Source organism: Tachysurus fulvidraco, chromosome 4 (genome assembly GCF_022655615.1).
Source record: "Tachysurus fulvidraco isolate hzauxx_2018 chromosome 4, HZAU_PFXX_2.0, whole genome shotgun sequence".
Classification (NCBI taxonomy): Eukaryota; Metazoa; Chordata; class Actinopteri; order Siluriformes; family Bagridae; genus Tachysurus; species Tachysurus fulvidraco.
Genome location: NC_062521.1, coordinates 18,566,577 through 18,582,710, shown reverse-complemented (window position 1 = coordinate 18,582,710; position 16,134 = coordinate 18,566,577). Strand labels below are relative to the sequence as shown.

At 36.2% G+C, this 16,134-nt stretch overlaps 1 protein-coding gene across 1 annotated transcript; it reads left to right on the top strand.

Moving 5' to 3' along the window:
• The first annotated feature begins 3,288 nt into the window (after positions 1-3,288).
• Positions 3,289-12,613, top strand: LOC113661080 (cilia- and flagella-associated protein 43-like). Its single transcript, XM_027175038.2, has 21 exons — positions 3,289-3,456; positions 3,594-3,671; positions 5,215-5,340; positions 5,546-5,650; positions 5,820-5,936; positions 6,036-6,227; positions 6,388-6,594; positions 7,250-7,339; positions 7,934-8,014; positions 8,109-8,237; positions 8,489-8,608; positions 8,695-8,802; positions 9,032-9,118; positions 9,208-9,296; positions 9,496-9,703; positions 10,382-10,494; positions 10,749-10,908; positions 11,045-11,209; positions 11,795-11,875; positions 11,974-12,130; positions 12,259-12,613. The coding sequence occupies exons 1-21, from the start codon at positions 3,433-3,435 to the stop codon at positions 12,417-12,419; spliced, it is 2,598 nt and encodes an 865-aa protein (XP_027030839.2). The 5' UTR covers positions 3,289-3,432; the 3' UTR covers positions 12,420-12,613.
• The last annotated feature ends 3,521 nt before the right edge of the window (positions 12,614-16,134 follow it).

Genomic DNA, 16,134 nt, shown 5'->3' with positions numbered 1-16,134 from the left:
CAAGGAAAATCTCCCTGATATGATATGAGGAAAAAACCTTGAGAGGAACCAGGCTCAGATTGGAACTCATCCTCATTTGGGTGACACTATACAGTAAATAGTGTAAATGTAAATATTGTCTCTACAACAGTAGAATTGTTATAATAGTGCAACCGAGATCTTCTGAGGAACCAATGGGTCTTTGTAAATTCTGAGTTCAACACAGACCTGATTGCTGATAAAGACCAGACCAGCTGACTGACACAACATTTTTTCAAATGAAGGCATGACAGTCTCCGGGCGGCTTCATCCACAACAATGAGACACTGGCTGACCATGCAGATCAATCCCTGGCAAGGTGACCACCGGGCGACAAGACTCCAGCCCGCGGTAGAACATCAGGATTGACGGAGTAGATCTGTAAGAAGAGACAATTAGGCTAGGAACTCAGAACACTGGGAGCTCGGGAGTGACATATATAGCTCGACAGAGAAAGAGAAAAATTGTTAGGTATGACTGTAATCAGGTTATGGACAATGTAAATTATGTGCAAAGTGCAGACAGGGACTCCGGCAAGACTAACTATGACAGCATAACTAAAAGGCTAGAGCCAGAAGGTGTGACAGGCATGAGGGCTTCACACTCCACACTCTGCAAACCTGAGCGATTTGAGAGGGAGGTAAGCTGACAGCATCCAGACATCCCAGTTCGCCAAACAGTCTATGCACATGAATCCTCCAGATCTACTCCTTGACCTAAGAAAAGCTATTCATAAAAAGCTAGACTAAACAAATGTGTTTTTAGCCTGGAATTAAATACTGAGCACTTAATGTCCCGAACACTAATTGGAAGTCTGTTCCATAACTGTGGGGTTCTGTGAGAAAAAGCTCGGCCCCCTGCTGTAGCCTTTTGTATTTGAGCTACTACCAAATAGCCTGCACCTTTTGATCGAAGTAGGTGTGACGGAACATAAAAAAACAAAAGATCTCTCAGGTACTGTGGCACAAGACTATTAAGTGCTATATAGGTTAATAATAGAATTTTATAATCAATGCGAAACTTGAATGGAAGCCAATGCAATGAGGATAAGATAGGGGTGATACAGTATGTTCATATCATCTGGTTCTAGTTAGGACCCTAGCTGCTGCGTTCTGGACTAACTGGAGCTTGTTTATGCTCCTTCTGGAATATCCAGACAGCAAAGCATCACAATAATCCAACCTAAAGGTAACAAATGCATGACCTAGTGTTTCTGCATCATGTAACGACATCATATTTCTTATCTTAGCAATATTTCTGAGATGAAAGAAGGCTACCCTTGTGATGTTATTTATGTGAGGTTCAAATGAGAGACCGGTATTAATAATCACACCAAGGTCTTTAACTTCTGCACATGACCATCCAAAGTTACTCTGTAATCAGAAAGCTTACTTCTGGCTGCCTGTGGACCTAGTAAAAGCACTTCTGTCTTGTCAGAGTTAAGGACGACGTTAGTAAGCATCCACTGTCTAAGGTCCTTACACAATCTTCAATCTCACGTCTGACTTAACTGAAACAAAGAGCTGCGTGTCATCGGCATAACAGTGGAAGCCAATGCCATGTTTAAGAATAATTGCACTGAGGGGTAGCATATATAGGGAGAAAAACAATGGGCCTAAAACTATGGTGGCCAAGAAGTGCAAAACAAATTAACAAATCTGAAAACACATTAACAAATCCGAAAACCTTGTTAATTTGTTTTCGGATTTGTTAATGTGTTTTCGGATTTGTTAATTTGTTTTCGGATTTGTTAATGTGTTTTCGGATTTGTTAATTTGTTTTCGTATTTGTTAATTCGTTTTTGGATTTTTTAATGTGTTTTGCACTTCTTGGCCACCATCGGGCTGTCCCTTTAACACCAACAACATGTTCTAGCCTATCAAGTAGAATAGCATGATCAATGGTATCAAAAGCTGCTCTAAGATCAAGTAATACTAGCAAAGAGAAAGAACCTTGATCAGAGGCCAGTAACAGGTCATTTGCAACTTTAACCATCTCTTTACTATGATGAGGCCTAAATCCTGACTCAAGACTACTGCAACTCACTGCTTGCAGGCCTACCTATGAACGCAATTTGTTTTCTGCAAATGATTCAAAATGCAGCTGCACAGCTTGTTTTCATCCTGCCTAATTTCTCGCATACCACCCTGCTGCTGCAATCCCGTCATTGGCTTCCGGTAGCTGCACACATCAGATTCAAAACACTGATGCTTGCCTACAAAAGCCAAAAATGGACCAGCTCCCTCTTAACTTAAAGCCCTCATCACTCCTCACACTGCACCTTGGACCCTCAAAGCTAACAGGACTGCTCGATTGGTCCCACCATCTCTCCGGGTAAGAGGTAAGTATACTACAAGACTCTTTTCTGTTCTAGCACCAAGGTGGTGGGAATGAACTTCCCCTAGGTGTCCGGACAGCTGACTCGCTGACTATTTTCAAACGATGGTTGAAGACCTACTTATTTATGAAACATTTCAACTAGCACTTTCTTCCCTGTTTGTTGTATGTGTGCACTAAAAAAAACTTTGAACAGTGATTTAGGCTCATGGTATCTTAACTCTGTAGCCTAGTGAACCAGAGTTCATGCATTCAATGTTTAGACTTAAGCACTTTTGTATGTCGATAAGGGCGTCTGCCAAATGCTGTAAATGTAGAGGATTACATCAAAATAATTTAATAACTGTAACTGATAAATGTAATAATTTGCGATAGTACATTAAAGTTAAGTCTTAACAATGCCATGAATAAAATTCATTTAAATTAGTGATGATTCCATTAAAATAAGTATTTCAAAACATTTTAATTCAGAATGCATAATTTCCATATAAATATTATTATTGAAAAATTATTAAAAAAAAATTTTCTTATATTTTTACTGTAACTTTGAATGCAATAAAAAAGTTTGCCACGAGCCACCATTCTTAAAGTCAAAATATGATGCAATCGCTACAATTCGAAAAGAATGTGGTAAGAAGCCAGAATATTTGCTTAAAAGGTTCTGAGAGAATATCCGAATATTCACAGTGTTTAGTAAGCAAAAACATACAATCGCAGTTTTGGATTATACATTTAGTGACATGACTGAATGGGAAATGCCATCACGGACACCAGGAGAGTTAAACTACAATGTTGCATTATTCAGCCAATTAGCTATATATTATCTCTGTATTACACCATTATCACCACAAACTGAAACCCACGCACCACCATTCTTAAAGTAAAAGTATGACGTAATCACTAGAATTCGAATAGAATGTGGATAAGAAGCCAGAATATTTGCTTAGAAGGTTCTGAGAGAATACCTGAATAAAAGGCAATCTGAAATTTCCATCTCAAACATCCACAGGGTTTAGTAAGCAAAAACATACAATCGCAGATTTGGATTATACATTTAGTAACATGACTGAATGAGAAATGTCATCACAAACACCAGGAGAGGTACAGAAATACAATGTTGTATTATATATAATTAATATATATTATCTCTATTTCAGTTTGTGGTGATAATGGTGTGTGACAAAACTATCACCCACTTGCCCTTCAACAGAATATCAAGAAGTCTGCTGTCTTTACAGGTTCTCAAAGAGGAGTGCCAGCAGTATGCTGAGACCATGGGGAGTCTTAAGAAGAGTGTAGAAGAACTTCAAGAGAAAGTAAGAAACAGCACATTATTCTGTACAGCTGTAATTTCCTAACTCATAATTGAGAGACACTTCCATTGCTAGTTGAGGGAAATTCGATGCATATCTCATCAGTATGGTTGTGAGCAAATAAAAATGACTTAAATAAAATTCCATAGAGGACTATAATTAACTGTTCTGAATGATTTGAAAATGAGAGTGTAAAGGATAGTGTAAATATATTTGTAAAATTCGCAAATTCGCTGTGACAAACTCTGATGTTGGTTTGTCCGAGCAAGTGTTCCCAAAGGCCGGTATGCTATGGTGCCAATACATTTAGAGGCGAGTGGATACAAGCAAGTGACATCACCCAAATACCAGTGATGCAATTCAACTCATTGTGCTGAGTGTTTTGACATATCACGTCCATTTTGTGGTAATTTTTTATTTTGGGGTGGGCCTGCACATGAATTCATGTGACATCATCTGAAGTTCCCCTCATTGTTCTGAGTGTTTTGATATGTCAATGCTGTGGAAAGTTTTTTTGATTTTGCATATTTTGGGCATGGGGCTGCAGGAAAACCAAAGGGCCAGTCAATTCACCAATTTAAACCTTTGTCTAGAGTATCACCCTGAAGAAGCTGGCCAAGGTTGGAGTAGATTGCCAAGTTATAAACCTCTAAAATTTATATTGGGTTCTATGGCAAAAAAGGCCACTTTGAGACCCGGTACTGAGAATACCAGTACTCAGGTCACTTAGTAAAGTTCGGACTAGTGTCTACAACAATTCAGTTTTGGCGCATGTGACTCGAAAGCCCTAGGATGAGTAGCAATTAATATATTTTTGTCTAAGAACAATAAGCAAAACAGAATGGTGGCTACTGCATTGGATATGTCGTAGAACCTGGTCTGAAGTTTGTTGCTTTTACTTTTCTAAGCAATCCGAGTACCAGTACTCACAGTACCGGGTCTCAAATTGGCCTTTTTTGCCATAGACACTCATTATAAATTTTAGAGTTTTATAACTCGGCAAGCTCTCGAGCTATCTACACCAAACTTGGACAGCTTCTTTAGGCTGAAATTCTGTACAAAGTTTTAAATTGGTGTGCCAACTGGTCCCACAGCCCTGCCCCAAATATATGTAAAATTAAAAGAAAACTTTCCACAACATCGGCATGTGACATATTAAAACACTCAGAACAATGAGGGAAACTTCCTCACGAGTATTCGGATGATGTGACGTCACATGCAGCCTCACCCCAAAATAAAAAAAAAATCACAAAATGGACATGTGCTATATCAAATTACTCAGCACAGTGAGGGGAACTGTGTAATGGATATTTAGATGACATCATGTCATGTCACATGCATTAAACTTAACCCCTTAGATCCATGTCAGATGTTTAGACTCATATTTCTGTATAGCAACACAACAATGAGCCATACAATTACATATTTTTTCGTTGTACAATTTTTCAAGATTCCCTGAGAGTTTGGTGCTGCACTGTCATGTGAGTAATATTTAATATTTAATGTGGATAAGAACAACTCATAACTCATGTTTTCTTGCTGCCAGTTTCAGGCTATAATGGAGGAGAATGAGAAGCTGCCTGAAATAGAGATGCTGGAGCAGCTGGAGTTTAACCTGGATGTGGATGAGCAACAGAGACTCCAAGTGGAAGGAGAGCAGGAGGCCGCCAAGGTAAAGGAAGTATATCTTTGTTTTATTTATTTTGAAGTGAAAGGCCATTTTAAACAGAGTGCCTACATACCTACATACCTCTCACTGTGGCAGTGCTCATGTACTATTATTTATAAGACAGATTAATGAACATTTCAATAAAATATTAATAGATTTTTTTTGTATTTGAATTAGCATTCACTTTGTTCTGTATGAATTATATAAGTTGAGAATGGAGATTGAGCTGAAGAACCTGGAAAGAAGCTATCTGCAAGACGTTCTGAAGAAAAAGTACTGGGATTCCATGAGCGTTAAAAGGAAGTCTATTGAGGTAAAAAAAAAAAACAAACAGAGATTTTTTTGTGTAACCTTCATTTATTTTTCCACAGGAAAGCTAATAAACTGCATAGGTTTAATCTTTGTTCTAGGAATGACTTTAGAATTTAATTCTTGCTTTCTTCATTTCTGTATATGCTCTTATTAATTTTTGACCCCCTCAGGCCTTCCACTCAGGCTGTGAAGTGAATAACTTTCCCATGAAGGACCACACTGCAATGGAGCTAGAAGAGCTTAACAGGGTAGAGGCCATTCGTAAGATGGAAAAGGCTGACACTGTTGTATGTATACAACTACTTTAATATGCAGATTCTAAAGGCTGAAGAGAGTACAATGCAGAGGTTTCATCATGCATGTCTTCTGTTATGTTCAACTTTCAGCAAGAGACTTTAGAGAACAGCACAGCACCTTTGGAGAAAGAGGAAGTCAATGAGGAAAAAGGGTATGAGGTAGCGATGTCAGCTTTAACAAGTAGTTTGAGCACTCAGTATGGAGGTTCTAACCCTTACTTATACAGCCAATTCAGTATGTGTACAAAAGACCAAAAGATCAACCAGATCATCCTGATACAGGTGATGTCCTCATTGTATTTTGACTTTTAACTATAAGTAATTATAAAGAAACAAAATGCTAAAAATAAAGAATATAAAGTTTTTAAATGTAAAATTTGAAAAACCTAAATCTACATATTGTATATCAAATTATTGTATATTTGAATTATTTTAATTCTAGGATGTTATTTACAAAGTGAAAACAGCTTTTAACACAGAGTTTGAGGCTGTTTACAAGCAGAAGGAGCAAGAGATCAGCCGCATAAGAGACAAAAACAAGCACATTGCAGAGATTGTAAGTAAGCTGGACCTGCAGAAGACCCTCTGGGAGCCCATACTGTCCGACAATGAGAGAGCAGAGAGTGTTCTTACTGTCTCTGACTCTGAGGTAAGAACACCAGTAGTGTGGTCTTGCATATTGCTTGTGTATTTTATTGCAATTTTTAAAATCTTTTACAATAGTTTTTAAACCACTGAAATGTGGACATGATTGTGATCTACTCTTGTCGTAATATCCGTTTCACAATTTCAACGTAAAGACCCTCATGTGATATCATGTAATTTTTCTTTCCCGTTGTCACTTATGACTTGCTCATTAGAAATCTAAATGTACATTGAGATTTCTATGAAGCTGCTTTGTGGCAATTTCTATTTTTAAAATGGAATTCAGTTGAATCAATTTACTTCTGCAGTGCAATTAAACATTGTTATATATTTAATTAGGTGTATCTATGTTCGAATTTGATTCGAATACAGTTCCTAGTATTCATGCCCATTCTGCATAATTTTTGCTCCCACAACGAAATTTTAAACTGGCTTTAGCAGTGGATGCTACGGTTTCAAGAAACTGGTCAAGACAAGCATTTAGTACATGTCTGTTTAGAGAAAAATCAAATATATATATATATATATATATATATATATATATATATATATATATATATATATATATATATATATATATATATATAGTGTTGAGATATACCTTCTTTTATGCCTGTGGACAGTTGAATCAGTGCCTGAGATTCTGTGTATGTTTCTAGATCAAGGTTGAGAAGTACCTGGCACCTGAGCAGAGGCAGAGAGAGGTGGAGCAGAGAAAGGAAGAGGAGCAGAGGCGGCTTCAAGAAAAGGTATAAAAAGTAACTGTTCTGCCAAGTGTCTACTCATTTCATACATTTTTATATTTCTTAGTGAACCAAAAATTATTTTTTTCTACATTTATTATGTCAGTTAAAATGTTTAGTAGTAATTTATCTACACTATATGGCCAATGTTACCAAATACAGCGAGGTCCATGAAGACATGGTCTGCTAAGGTTAGAATGGAAGAACTAAAGTGACTTTTATAGAGCCCTAAAATGATTGGGATGACATGGAATATGCCCTAGTACTTCTAGCATGACACTGGTGCCTTCCAGAAACATTGGGAGGTAAGTGTGAAGACGTGGACTACTGATCAGAAAGTCATAAATTCAAAATGAGGTCTCTGAGCGAGGCCCTTAACCCTCAAACTGTTCAGTTATAGACATGAGATGAATTTAAGTCGCTCTAGATAATGCATCTGTGAAATAACATAAATATTTGGCTGAATCAGCAATGTATGGCCAATGTATGTTTCTTCTCAAAGTGTAATAAAATATTCTTCAGATAATAATTATGTCTCTTTCATCTTTAAACTGATCTCTTATGAAAATGATCTCTTGTGGCTCTCTATTTCCTGTATAGGAGGGCGATAGCAGAGAACGAGCTTTGGATGATATGATGAATGGAATTCTTGAGGTCAAAAAAGAACACATTCTGAGAATGGTATTGTGGCAAATTTGAATTTAACACAAAGCCATTAGAATGTGAGATAGTGAATATTTTAGACACTTACTTATTTTTTATACTTGACTTAAAGGAAGTTCCACCAGCACCAGAGTTTTCAGTTAAGCCTGAGGACCAGTGGACAGAGGAGGAAAAAATAGTCTACAAAGAGCATGAAAGAAAAGTACAGAAGCTCAGGGATGAACAGAAGGCATATAAAGAGGTTTGATTTCCACTAAATTAGTCATATACAAAATATGTAATTGTATTGTGCTTAGTAATTGGATAAAAAGCTTTATGTGTTCCTCAGTGTATTTTTTGCATTAGAGGTTTATAGGTCCATTTCAGTTTCATTGTGAGACTCATGATCAGAAACGGCATAGTCATGTGCACTGTGCTATTATTTAATATTTTAAGTTTCAATACTATATTGGGATGTTATTAAATTTGAACATTTATCACATGTGGCTCCAGACCTTGGAGGCAGAAATGAAGGAACTGCAGACATCCATTAATCATGCCACCCAGGAGTTTGATGATATCCTGTACAAGCTTTATGAAAGAAAATTTAACATAGAAATAGCTGTATACGAGGCAAGTAGATATAATTTTCCTTTGTTCAAAGCCACAGTATCTAAACCTAAACTACCAAGTTATGGATGATTATTTCTGTACCTCAGGAAGAACAAAAGATCAACAATCTGTTCCATTCCATAATAATTGAGGAAAAGATGCTGAACAGAGAGGAAGAGCTGATCTACAGACTGAAGGAGGCACGAATTGTCAAGGTACACTTTGTTTGCTTCCATTTCTGTTGTCAGCTGTCCAGTTCATTTGGGTGTAGTGTGCCATGAACAAAAGAGTGAGAAGTGTGATGCACATAGCTCGTTTTGCTACAGAGGATGAGACAAGTTGTGCATGAAGAAACTTGTGTGGCATGTTAATTATATTGGCTATGAGATTGTTTTTCATGTCCTGTAAAATACTTTCATGTATGACTCACGTTTCTTTTGGCAGAATCAAATTGGGAAAACTTTGAATGATCTCAGAGAGGATGTAGAGGCCTTTCGGGAGACATATGAGGTTGCAGTAGCAGAAGATAAAGTAAGAACATCACTGCCTCTATGCTATGCTCTATGATTCATCATGGTAATATATCAGACAACTTCTGACATCTTTTGTCATTTTGAAAGGTTCTTGACAGTGAATTTCACAAAGTCTTTTGTGATGTCCCAGGACACATTGTTGACCAGCTGTACAAGCTTTACAAGAAAAGACCAAGGTACTTTCAAAATTGGAGATCCTTCAACAGAAAAACTACCCATTTGCTCTTAATTAAGATAAAATTAGTTTTTAGAATAGAAAGCAACGGGAAATGTACAGTGCCACTCATGGTAGAAACTTCCATTATATTGCTTCAGATAATATTGCTTAGTCCTGACTATCGTTTAGTTGAGGCAAAAAAGATGTTTCTTTCTCAGAACTCAAACTAGGAGGACAAAGACAACCAAGAAAGGTTTGTTTAAGGACTCTCCTGTGTTGAGTCAAGCAGCAACAGAAGGACTTTCTCAGAGGGTAAAGACCTTGGAGGATTTAGATTTACCAGAGAACATGCCAGAGGGTCTTGACCCAGTCGTGTGGGAGAGATTCTGCCTGGCCAGAAGAACCAAAGTGCAGAGTGAGCAGAAGGTGAGAAAGTAATCTAAACTAGACTATAATTAACTGTTCTGAATGATTTGAAAATGAGAGTGCAAAGGATAGTGTAACTAGATTTGTAAAGTTTGTCTTGACGAAGCAAGTATTCACAACTTTTTAGAGGTGAGTTGACATATCGATTGTTGATACTTTTTGGAGGCAAGTGGGCAGATAGTGTGCCAATAATCTCGAAGGGTAGTGAACCAGTAGGGTGCCAATATTTTTGGAGGCGAGCGAGTACGAGCATGTGACATCATCCAAATACCCATGACATAATTTCGCTTATTGTCCTGAGTGTTTTGGTATGTCAAATATCCATGTCCTGTTTATTCTGTGATTCAGCTTATTTTGGGGGTAGGCTGCACGTGAATACATGTGATGCTTATAAAGCAAAACAGAATGTTGACTTTTTCAACCAAAATAATAATATTAATAAACAAAACAGAATGTGCACAAGCTGAGAATTTGTTCGTGAACAAAATTGTTATTAAAGAAGTGGTCATCTAATTTTAGAAATCTGCAATGACTGACTTCTCCATGATTTCTTTGAAATCTTCTTTGAAGATCATTTTATTGCACAGTTAACTGATGATAATGGAAGATTGCAGTAATATAAATATTCCCACTCAAAATAAAGCCAAATCAACATGTTCTGTATACTTTTTGTGTCAGGTGAAAAAGAAGGCACAGATTTTAGCAGAGAAGCAGACTTTTGTGCAGAAGACAACAGACGAGGAGGAGAAAGCACAAATGGAAATCAAGAACCTTGTTGATCATCTTAATTTGTAATAATTTTGTGATTTTTTTTTAATGACATTAACATCATGAGGAGAAACGTTTATACTGCATGCGTTAGGAACAAAGTTAAAATGCTTACAAAACATAACAACAACAAACAAGGACTTAAATATTTTTAATGTAACATTGTCAGGAAATATTTGATTATTTATTAATTTTTCATGTTGTAAATCACTTTGCAAAAACATACCATAGTATTTATACTTGAACTATTGTTTACTTAATGTTAAATTTCCTTCAGCCTACGAGAAGAGAGGTTGAGGTTCAGCAGCAACGTTATTACGCAGCTCCTGTTAAAACAGGGCCATGTTGAGGTGGAGACTGGAGACTTTACTGCAGAATACTCAGACTCCTGGTTGCTTCACCGCAGTGTTGTGGAGGACTTGAACAACTCCATCAGGGTATTCAGTTTAACTACAGTTAACTTCCCTTCTCTTGCTACTTATGCATATTGCCATTTCATTTCTTGAGAATCAAAACAGAACCGTAGTATGATACAGGTTGCAAATGAAGTGGAACATGGAACTTATCTTGCAGGCTTTAGGAGAACAGATGATTGCTAGCATGGTAGAGTGCAAAGACCTTCATAAAGGAAATATTCAGCAGGAATGGAACCATAAGAGGATGAGTATGCATACTGAAGATCACAAAAACAATGCCAGTGACATTCAGATGCTGCATCTGTCTAAGGAAGTCCAAGAGGTAAATAGATGTGCTTATGGGCATGGAATGTTACAGAACTGTGTATTGTGTGAACATTCCTGGATAGAAAACGTCCTGGCCGGTGTAATGTATTTGTAAATCTTTTAACTGTGAAATACAAAAGTTCAACTCACACCCTTCCCTGAGGCATTTTTCATAAAGTTTAGTGTCAGGCCATTAACCACAAATATGCTATTACTTGAAATGAATCTACGGGTTGGAAAATATATGAGGAAGCACACAGCAGGATGTTGTCAGGTAACGGTGTGGTGGGATGTGGACATACGTTCAAATCAAAATCAAATAAGTTTTTAGTTAATTAGACAATTATAGTTTTTATTAATTGATGAATAACAAGTCATACTTTTTCAGTTTATATTTGTATTCAGCATTACGGAAATCCTAGAAACAAGTTAGTTCCTGTCATCGCTTACATTATAAAAGCTATAAATAACCATCCCCGCAACAGCATCTAGTTTTCATAGATTAATGGTTGTAGCTACAAGGTAGATCTACCTAAAAATGACAACTAGTGTATTGTCTGAACATCTAGACACTTTATGACACTAATCATGTAATTTTAAGTACCTAACAGAAACCGACTATGACAACAAATTGTCCAGGAATACATTTGCTTTGAGGAATACAAGAGCATTGCAAGTGGAGGTAATAAACTCTTTCTAATATACAATATGAGAAAACATTTAAGTTAATGTTAGATGTACTGAATGCATGCATGTGTCAACTTCTGGCTTTTTGTGTAGATTCATACAAATAATATGAAGAGCGATAAGAAGATGTTAGAAGAGCTGAACAGAAAGGTCAACATGCAGAAAGAGATTAATGCATCTTGGGATCTACAGTCCATAAACATTAAAGTGGATGTTGCAGAAAGAGGAAACATCTATCTAAATGTCACTGGTATCTGCATTTTCTAATTTTATAAAACCCCTGAAATATTAAAATAGGGAATATCTTAGATTATACACCCATTCTGTGTTAACCTATGCCTTGATGAACTTGATTTCTATTCTATATTCTCTTTTCAGCAATGGATGAGAATCAAGTGCGTGAAGCTAAGCAACACTATCAAAACATCCTGCAAAGGAAGAAGCTTGTGGACTTGGCCAAAGCACAGGATATAGACATAGACATACTGAGCATTGAGATGCTATACATGCGCATGAAGACATTTTCTTCTCTTTCTTAATAAAAACATAAATAAAGAACAAATTATAAATAACAAAGAATACCAAATCCTGCTATACACTATTCACAATCACATTTATATCTAAATGAGGAAAGACACTTAAAAATTTAAACACGAAATGAGCAAAATGTGTAACAATGCGAAAAAGTATGAATATGAATTAAAAATAAATTCTGTCACAGTTTTTCTCTTCAGTTACATTTGTATCTTATATATCTACTTTGAGACATGCTGTTATAGTAATCACCAGTGTGGTGCTGTGATGCCATGCAGTTTTCTTTATTAATTAAAAACATTTTAGCTATAAATCGTCTTTGTTAAATAAGTTGCAATTCCACATGAAGAGAGTGAAATAACACAGTGATATTAAGAACTACATTTTACATTACACATTGTTAATATGTGGGTTGGAAATAAGAGGATTAAAACATTGTTGATGTTATAGGAAAATAAACTTATCTTAGTAACCCTCCACAATCCCGACACTCCATCACTCATTACCATCTCATACCAGCTTGCAATCTTATGACAATAAAGGGATGAGATTAACAGGTGAAGAAGCTTAAAGAAATTAGAACAAATATTTTTAATGATAATCTTAAACATACAGTGTCACCTAAGCTTTTTTGTTTTCTTTGCCTGCAGGTTTTTTAGTGCTTATGGTTTCTTCCAAAGCTGGTATTAGAGAAAAGGTTTTCACTGCTGCTTGATGTACAGATTTGCCCCAAATATGATTGTGTCTACATCTGATAGGAAAACAGACACATGGTAATATCAGAATATGGATTTATGCTGAACGTTTATATATAAAATTAACTTCATAAAGTATGTCAAGGTGACAGAGTAAGACATAAATGCAAAACAACAGAAGCTTGATTTTAAAAGTTTAAGCAGAGTCAATAGCAAAAGAGCAACAGCACAAGCATCAATGAGCAAAGACACACATACAGGCCTAACACACTCCTTCCTTTCCTAACAGAAGCAGACAAATCCATTTCCAGAGTCTGGACATAAACACAAAGTCCCAATTCTGAACGAACAGAAAATAGCCCAAATCCACTCAGGACAATCCACCAAAGTACACACGCAAGTGGCAATCCAGAACAAATAGAATATCTCCAATAACAGGAAACAAGCCAGAATAATCTAAAAATGATGGTGATGATCACACACACACACACACACACACACACACACACACACACACACACACACACACACACACACACACACACACACACACACACACACACACACACACACACACACACACACACACACACACACCTTTGATTACTTCATAGAACTCCATGTAACTATTTTGTATGCAAATTTTACCTTTTCCCAGCGGAGGGAACCATAAACAAGCGAGAATGCATGGCTTTGCATGTCATGGCAATGCAATGTAAAAACGTGTTTATAATGGCAGTCAATAGGGAAAAACAGCCCTAATATGTAAAGAATTAATTAAAGGAGGGATAATTAATTAAAATCTAATGCTGCACAAAAACTAACAATGCATAAAAGCCAGTGTTATTCTTGGTTAATCAAGTAATCTTTGACATAGTGACTTTTTTTAGATTTAGTAGTTTGGATTAGAACTGAGGTTGATTGACAGATTCATGCAAAAACAATAAAAAAAAACAATTATTTATTAGTTATTATAATTTAGTGGACGGATTTGGCCATGAATATCACAAAAGGGTAGTATTTTTAAAGTATCCACAAGAGTTAATTGATTACACTTATGATGAAGTGGAGCTTAGGCTTTTTTTTTGTGTCATGTACACTATGTCTAGTGGGTGTGGTGGGGTGGGTGTTAATGATGGCAAAGTGTATGACTACAGAGAAACAAAGCCTGCACTGCTTTGTTATAAAAATTACTTTTAAAGTTTACGTTTCAAAACAATGCAATCTATTCACTAAATTTTTAAATTCAAAAATTCTATTTCAGTTCACTTGTATAGCGCTCTTAACATTTCAAATTGTCTCAAAGCAGTACAGAAAAAGAAGAGAGAAAATAAATAAATATATAACTAATAATAATAAGAAGAAAAAATAAGAATAAAAATAAATAAATAAATAAATACAATTAAAGTTTACAATTATTTTAGAAATATTAATTAAAAATATAAAATAATATATATCTATCCCTATCCATAATGAGCAAGCCAGAGGCAAGGAAAAACACACTGAGATGATATGAGGAAGAAACCTTGAGAGGAACCAGTCTCAGAAGGGAATTAACTCATCCTCATTTGGGTGACACTGGACAGTAAAGAATATAAATGTAAATATTGTCCTTTATACAACAGTTTATAATATTGCAACTGAGCAGTGTTGTAATGTAACGAAGTAAAAATACTTCGTTACCGTACTTAAGTAGAAATTTCACGTATCTGTACTTTACTTCGCTACTTAAATTTATGTCCACTTTCACTTTTACTCCACTACATTTCCTAGAAAAAAGTATACTTTTACTCCGCTATATTTCCACTAAGCATCTTCGTTACTCGTTACTACAAAATAAAATCATAAGAAATGTGTGCGACTGCAATAAGGGAGGTTTGGCGAATCACTGCTCCTAGATTGTATTACTCAGCTCCGCACGCTGTACGGAGAAGCACAGGCACGCGCAGCGTGCACGCGCAGTCAGAGCTGGAGGCATTTATCTATAACGGCAGCAACCAAAAGCAGTGAAATGTCACTATTCTTATTACCGGAGATGATAGCACAAACAAAATATTAATGCAACATCAATACTAAATAATAATAAAATTTATTGATTTGGTATTTGTCTTGTGAATATTTGTTTATTAATGTTTGCATTCATTGGACAGTTTGTAGAGAATGCACACATACATGAACTGATTTGATTTAAGACTGGCCTCATTACATCATGCATAAAATTTTGGTGTCCACTTTTGTCATTTAATAATACCATAACTTTTGGCTTACTATGTAGTCATATAATATATAATATAAAACTCTGCTTGTTTTAAATTTTCACTGAGGGCTAAAACCCCCTAAAGATGAAACCCTAGAACCGACCCTGCTCTTATGCCTACCGAAAATCACTGAAATTTTTCTTTTTACTTTTACTTCAAATACTTAAGTACATTAAATATCAGAAAATTACTTTTGATACTTAAGTACAGTAAATATCAGATACTTTAAGACTTTTACTTGAGTAATATTCTAAAAGGTGACTTTCACTTTTACCAAAGTCTTTTTCTAGTACGATACTTGTACTTTTACTCAAGTATTGCTTTCTAGTACTTTATACAACACTGCAACTGAGAGCTCCTAGGAAGTTCAGCACAGACCTAACACTAATTTCTTCCTGTCAAAGTCTTCAAATGATTGCTAATAAAGACCAGACCATAGAGCTGATTGACACAACATTGGTTCAAAGAAGGCATGACAGTCTCCGAGCGGCTTCATCCAAAAAAAATCCCACGAGTCACTGGTTGACCTTGCAGATCAATCCCTCCGTAAGAAGATCAGACTAGGACCTCGGAACACTGGGAGTTCGCGAGTGGCATATATAGCTCGAGAGAGAGAGAGAGAGAGAGAGAGAGAGAGAGAGAGAGAGAGAGAGAGAGAGAGAGAGAGAGAGAGAGAGAGAGAGAGAGAATGTGAGGTATGATTGTAATCAGGTGATATACAATGTGTATATCACGGCAAGACTAGCTATGACACAGACATGAGGGCT

Excerpts from the sequence above, each read along its gene's own strand:
- LOC113661080 (XM_027175038.2), top strand. The coding sequence starts at position 3,433 with ATGTCATCACAAACACCAGGAGAG. Across the intron at positions 3,672-5,214 it reads TAGAAGAACTTCAAGAGAAA|TTTCAGGCTATAATGGAGGA; the intron begins GTAAGAAACAGC and ends TCTTGCTGCCAG. Across the intron at positions 11,876-11,973 it reads CAAGAGCATTGCAAGTGGAG|ATTCATACAAATAATATGAA; the intron begins GTAATAAACTCT and ends CTTTTTGTGTAG.